This window comes from Dipodomys ordii, unplaced genomic scaffold (genome assembly GCF_000151885.1).
Source record: "Dipodomys ordii isolate 6190 unplaced genomic scaffold, Dord_2.0 Scaffold7, whole genome shotgun sequence".
Classification (NCBI taxonomy): domain Eukaryota; kingdom Metazoa; phylum Chordata; class Mammalia; order Rodentia; family Heteromyidae; genus Dipodomys; species Dipodomys ordii.
In genome coordinates, this window is record NW_012267223.1 from 4,573,520 (window position 1) to 4,580,301 (window position 6,782).

The 6,782-nt window shown below is 47.4% G+C and overlaps 2 protein-coding genes across 3 annotated transcripts in view; one reads left to right on the top strand and one right to left on the bottom strand.

Moving 5' to 3' along the window:
• Positions 1-6,782, bottom strand: part of Rab37 (RAB37, member RAS oncogene family) — a 44,165-nt gene that overhangs the window by 10,715 nt on the left and 26,668 nt on the right. The window contains exon 2 of the mRNA XM_013038071.1: positions 328-438. Within this exon, the coding sequence (XP_012893525.1) occupies positions 328-438 (111 nt within the window). The remainder of the gene's footprint in view (positions 1-327; positions 439-6,782) is intronic.
• The window catches only part of LOC106003231 (CMRF35-like molecule 4), an 88,189-nt gene continuing 85,489 nt past the window's right edge, over positions 4,083-6,782 (top strand). For both annotated transcript variants that reach the window (XM_013038073.1, XM_013038075.1), the window contains exon 1: positions 4,083-4,235. In XM_013038073.1, the coding sequence (XP_012893527.1) occupies positions 4,193-4,235 (43 nt within the window). In that variant the 5' untranslated portion in view covers positions 4,083-4,192. The remainder of the gene's footprint in view (positions 4,236-6,782) is intronic.

The window sequence follows — 6,782 nt, forward strand, 5'->3', positions numbered from 1 at the left end:
GGAAGTGGCGCTGTGGCTCAAGTGGTAGGGCGCTAGCCTTGAGCTGAAGAGCTGAGGGACAGCGTCCAGGCCCAGAGTTCAGGCCCCACGACCAGACCCAAAAAAAAAAAAAAAAATCTCAGAGACTTTCCTGCAGGGCTGACTTGGAGCCTTGATCCTCAGGTCTCAGCCTTCTGAGTAGCTGGCATGAGCCACCAGCACCCAGAAGAAACCGACTTCTTGTTCCTCTTCCTCTCATGGTCCCACATGAGCACCCCACCTCTTTCCAGCCATTTGCCTGTTATTCCCAGAGCCCCGCCCACAGCTGGCGTGCCAGCAAATGCTTACTGTGAATCCGATGCCCACAGTGGCTGAGAAGGAGCCTGGGATGAACTTGCCCTGGTCAAACTGAACCAGCAGAGATGTCTTCCCCACACCACTGTCGCCAACCAGGATGGTCTGAAAGGGAGCAAGGAGAGAGAGAGGGGTGGGGCTGTGTTCCACTCAGGCCTCTCTTTCTGAACACACACACACACACACACACACACACACACACTTGATTTCCTTCCTTCCTTCCTCTCTCTCTCTTTCTTTCTCTCTCTCTTTCTTTCTCTTTCTCTTTCTTTCTTTCTTTCTTTCTTTCTTTCTTTCTTTCTTTCTTTCTTTCTTTCTTTCTTTCTTTCTTTCTTTCTTTCTTTCTTTCTCTCAGTCCTGGGGCTTAAACTCAGGGCCTTGGAACTGTCCCAGAACTTCTTTTGCTCAAGGCTAGCAACCCTACCACTTGAGCCACAGAGCCACTTTGAGCTTTTTCTGTTTATGTGTTACTGAGGAATCGAACCCAGGGCTTCATGCATGCTAGGCAAGCACTCTAATTCCTAGCCCCACACTTGATTTTCTATTGAACTTGCTGGAAAAAAAAAGGCTGTAAGTCCTAGAGAAACTCTCACTCCAATCTTAGTTAACAAATGTCTGCAGTGACCATGAAGATATCTCTGGTGGACTTCCAACTACAGGGGCAGAAGTAACCTGGGGTCTCCATTGTTATCTTCCATTTTTTTTGTTTTGGTCTTAAGCACTGTCCCTTAGCTTTTTAGCTCAAGATTGGTGCTTTTCCACTTGAGCCACAGCTCCACCTCCAGCTTTTATTTTTCCATCATGGGGCTTGAACTCTAGGCTTGGGTTCTGTCCTTGAGCTCTTCAGCTCAGGGTGAGCACTTTACCACTTGAGCCACAGCACCACTTCTGGTTTTCTGGTGGTTCGTTCGAGATAAGAGTCTCATGGACTTTCCTGCCTGGGCTGGCTTTGAACCGTGATCCTCAAATCTCAGCCTCCTGAGTAGTTAGCATTACAGGTGTGAGCCCCCGGTGCCTGGCCCAATCCCCATTTCTTTCATGGGTATTTTTCTAATAGAAACTCCTGTACATTTAATTCCCTTTTGGCATCTGCTCCTTGGAGGAACTAAGTGAATGTATATAGAGCTGTATGCCCTCATCCATGAACACTGAACCATGGAATCAAGCAAAATCAGGACTCCTGGTGTGAACCCCGGAAATAGTTCATATGACTCTAGAACAAGGCAGACCTTTCTTGGACAGGTCAACATTTCAGACAAGCCCGTTTGAGGGAAAGGAAAAAGGCTCCTGACCCTCGAGAGGTGTGTACTTGAAGAACAGAACGAAATTCCATGTGGCTTTCATTCCCTCCTGGAGTATAGAGCCCTATTTGTTTTTTAAATGAACAATGGCTTTATTAATTTGCATCTCAAATCTAAAGTGCTTCCTAGAGAGAATATCCCAGAAGACTAGGAGGGAGTTCATGCATGTCCTAAAGGATAGGATAGGTTTGAATTTATTCCCCTTTAATCCTTTCCTTGGGATCTGCTGGCTGGTGGCTGGGGCAGCTTTGGCTCTGCTCCACGTGTGTCTGTCAGCTGCTGGTCTGTCAGCTGTCTGTCCCCCTGGCAGAGATAAAGATATAGGAATCAGGAGGAAGTGTGGGGGTTCCAGGCTAGGTCTGGGGTCTAGCACCTCTCCCCCTTCTCCTGAACTCCAGTGGGCAAAGAGGGTCCTGAGTCTGCAAAGGTTCTAGAGAGAAGAACCCCCCTGAATGATCAAGTGTACATCAGGAGAGGGAAGGGAAGGTCCATCCATCCGTCTACGTCAGGACTGAAGTTTATGTAATTCTGGGGATCCTTTGAGGAAAAAAGAGCCTCCATTTAAGACGATAAACTTGGGTCCAGGGCCATGGAAAGAGTCCTGCTAGGTGAGGAGTGTGTTGTTTCAGCTCCATCTTAAGGGAAAGTCATCAAAGCCCCACCGGTATGGCCACGAAGAGCGCAGTGATCCAGGGAGGTGTGGCTACAGCCACTTCCTGTCTCTGCCCTTCTGTGGTTTCCTTCTTGTCTACCTGGTTCAGACTTTGCTTCTCATACTTCTCATGTGGGCTGTGCAACTCACTTCCCATGGGACTTTGGGGGCAGAGTGGGGAGACACTTTTCAACATGGGGTGCCTCCACCCATGACCATTTCAGGATCCTTGAGTTTTGAAGCAATCTGTTTGCAAGTGCACAAGGGCCAAGAGAAGTAGCTGGAAGCCAGGAGCCGGTGGCTCTTGAACCTGAGGATCATGGTTCTAAGCCAGCCTGGGCAGGAAAGTCTGTGAGCCTCTCTTTTGTTGTTGTTGTTGGTGGTGGTGGTGGGGCTTGAACTCTGGGCTTGGGCACCGTCCCTCAGCTCTTCTGCTCAAGGCGAGCTCTCTACCACTTGAGCCCCAGTGCCACTTCTGTTTTTTTGGTGGTTAATTGGAGACAAGAGTCTCCTGGACTTTCCTGCCTGGGCTGGCTTTGAACCACAATCCTCAGATCTCAGCCTCCTGAGGAGCTAGGATTACAGGCATGAGCCACCAGCGCCTGACCTCTGTGAGACTCTTATCTCCACTAAACTACCAAAAAAGCTGGAAGTGGAGCTGTGGCTCAAGTGGTAGAGCACTAGCCTTGAGCAAAAGAAGCTCAGACACAATGCCCAGGCCTGGAGTTTTAGTGCTAGGACCATCAAAAAAAAAGGACCATCAAAAAAAAAGTAACTCAAGCAAGTGTTTGTCCTTATAACCTGGATAAGCCAATGGATACGTTTACACACACACACACACACACACACACCATTCACTAACACGCACACATGGAGCACACATGTACACATAACTTCTTCCATAAACAAGAACACACACCACACATGTATACACATGTGCACGCGTGCGCGCACGCACACACACAGGAACTTGTAAACTCAGGTGCTTGAGGGTAGAGGGCTTCTTGGATGATCTGTTTAACCCTTCTATCAGTGGGATGTGGGAGCTGGGAAGGTGACGAGTCAGACAGAAGCCAATGGCCAAAACAAGTGCCTTCAGTGGATCTTTGAAGACCAAGAGCCTGCAAATACCACCTTGCTCATAGTATACCAACATCTTTATTTAAGAGGCCATCTTGTGACCATTAGAGACACTCAGCTGAATCTGTGTGCTTGGTTTAAAGGAGAATCCTCCTCCTGGGTGGATGTATCGGGGAGGGCTCAGATCAGAGAATCTGGCTCCTGACCAGGACTCTGTATCGATGTCCTGTTCATCCCCTCTGTCCAGACTCTCTATCCTACTAAATGCTGGGATTACAGGAGAGGTCCACCATACTAAGTTGTTCTCTGGGTTTTGACATCTCTGGTCTAGAATCTGTCCTCTGGCTTCTGACTTTGACCACAATCCCCCTCAATCCTGTTGAACATCTGCCTTCTGGGTTCCTGACAGTTTGGCCATACTTGAACTCCAAGATCTAGAATGTTCTTTTAATCAGCCTTAGGTCTCCAAGGTCTGCTGGGTTGTCACATCCCAGCCTCCCCACTGGGGATGGAGGGAACTGGGATAAGGGCCGAGCAGACCCACTGGTTTGTTCACAAGATAGAGAGGAGATACAGTTCTCCTTTTGATATTTCTCAAAAGGTTTTCATGATCATTCCTAGCTCTTGCATTGCTCACTGCTTTGAAATTTCACCCATTCCACTTTCTTCCTCTTTTGGTTTTATTCACCAGTCGGAAGTGGCTGGAGGAGGAAGTTAGCAGAGTAAGAGTGAGCGAAGGCAGAGGACTGGGAAATGGAGTGGAGCCCATAGTTTCTTCTTGCTGTGAGGTTCTTTCCAAGGGGAAGGGGAGCTACGTGAAGAGAAAATGTACCTGCCGCTGCTCTTTCTCCCTGTTTCCTGGCTTCTGGGTGAGTGGGTCTGGGGCTGCACTTGTGGGGAAGGCAAGCAGATGACGTTAGCAGAGCAACCTGGTAGCCTAGCAAGAAGAAATCCTTCATAGTCTGAGTAGCGTGTATTTCATCTGCTCATTTCCTCTAGGTTTTGGTGACTGCCAGGCAGAGACTTGGAGGCCTTCACCTGGAACGTGGCCCAGAGCTTAATTCCTACCACTCAGAAGTGGATCATATTTCAGATGGGCAGGAAGAGCGGGGAGCCCTAGCTACCTAGGGGGCTGAAGGATTCCTAATCCTGGGCTGGACTGTGGAGCTAGGGAAGATGGGAGGGTGAGGGGATCTGCTGGGTGGGAATGAGAGGTAACTCCCAGGCATGTGGGCCAAAAGGAAACACTAGAAGTGACTGAGGGGCTAGAAGGGTGATGAAGAAGCATGGATGAGGAGGAGAGATGCTGGGACGTGGACACAGGCAGAAGGCTGAACTAAAGTGCGTGTGCACTATCTTCATCAAAAGGGCAATGTCATTTCTTTTTGGTTATTGTTATTATATTTTGGTGCCAGTACTGGGCCTCACATTCTTTTTTTTTTTTTTTTCATCAGTCGTAGGGCTTGAACTCTGGGCCTGGGCGCTGTCCCTCAGCTCTTCAGCTCAAGGCGAGCGCTCTACCACTTGAGCCACAGCGCCACTTTCCAGTTTTCTGGTGGTTTATTGGAGATAAGAGTTGCACGGACTTTCCTGCCCAGGTTGGCTTTGAACCCTGATCCTCAGATCTCTGCCTCCTGAGTAGCTAGGATTGCAGGCATGAGCCACCAGCACCAGGCCTTGGGCCTCACATTCTTGCTTACCTTTTTTTTTTTGCTTAAGGCTAGTTCTCTATCACTTGAGTTTTTGGCTTTTATGCTGGTAAATTGGAGATAAGAGTCACAAGGAAGCCAGATGCGGTGGCTCATGCCTGTAATCCTAGCTACTCAGGAGGCTGAGACCTGAGAATCAGGGTTCAAAGCCAGCCTGGGCAGGAAAGTCCATAAGACTCTTATCTCCAATAAACCACTAGAAAACCGGAAGTGGCGCTATAGCTCAAGTGGTAGAGCGCTCGCCTTGAGCTGAAGAGCACAGGGATAGCACCCAAGCCCAGAGTTCAAGCTCCACAACCGACAAAAAAAAAAAAGTCACAAGGACCTTCCTGCTAGGCTGGATTTGAACCTTGATCCTCAGATCTCAGTCTCCTGAGTAGCTAGGATTTCTGGGACAAGCCACCAGTGTCCACCTAGAAGGGAATTTTCTTGACCTGTACATGTTGGTTGGTCCCAGGGTTTAGCCCTTTGGCTTTTCCTTCTCTGAAGTCACTCCTCTGTTTATCTTACCTTTTCTCTTGGCTCGATTGTAATCTCAAGCCAATACAACAATATAGCATTATTATAAGCAATATAACAATGTTATACCTCTAGCTTTTATATCTCCCAGGCTTCAGACTCATACAGCAAACTGCGAACTCAACATCTCCACCCAGGTGATGAAATTTCAACTGTGAACTGGTCGAATCTTTCCCCACCAGAGCTCTTTCTTCCCTAGTCTTTCCCATCTTTGTGTTTTTCTTTACTTTTTTTTTTGCCAGTCCTGGGATTTGAACTCCGGAACTGGGCACTGTCCCTGAGCTCCTTTGTGCTAAAGGCTAGCTAGCACTCTACCATTTGGGCTACAGCACCACTTCTGCCCTTTTCTGTTTATGTGGTACTTAGGAATGGAACCCAGGGCTTCATACATGCTAAGCAAGCACTCTACCACTGAGCCACACTCCCAGTCTTGTTTTTCAACTTCACCTTTCTCAACAAAAAGGAAGAAGAGAAATGATACTATTAAGTGGAAAAATCTGGTGTAACCAACAAAAATAAAATAGCACAGGTAATAAAAAATGTGTAGTTTTGATAGATGTGAAAATTTTAGTTACAAAAGGTTTTTTTTTTTGGTAACTACCAACCCTTACTTTAATACATACTCCATGAGACAGGCAACTTTCCAGCAGGAAACAACCCCAGAAGTTAATACGGTTGATTTAAGAATAAAGTTGGGTATGATGGGAGGCACCTGTAATTATAGCTACTTGCAAGGCTGAGATCGCTTGAGGCTAGTTAGAAGCCAGTCTGGGAAACACAATGAGGCTCTGTCTCAAAATAAAATAAAACTAACCAGCCAACCAACCAACTAATCAACCAATGAGAAACCGACTAGACCAATAACAAAAGAAAAATTTTAAGTTATCCAAGAATTCGTTTCAACAAAGACTGTAATGCCAGAGAATTTTGCATAGACTTTTCTAAGATTTTTAAACAGAATTCCATCAGGGGACTGGTAGTGCGTGCCTGTAATCCTAGCGACTCAGGAGGCTGAGATCTGAAGATTGAGGTTTGGAGCCAGTACAGTCAGAAAACTGTGTTAGGGGCTGGGAAGGTAGCTCAGTGGTAGAGCGATTGCCTTGCATGCTCAAGGCCCTGGGTTCGATTCCTCAGCACCACATAAGCAAAAAGAAAAAAGCCGGAAGTGGCGCTGTGGCTCAAGTGGTA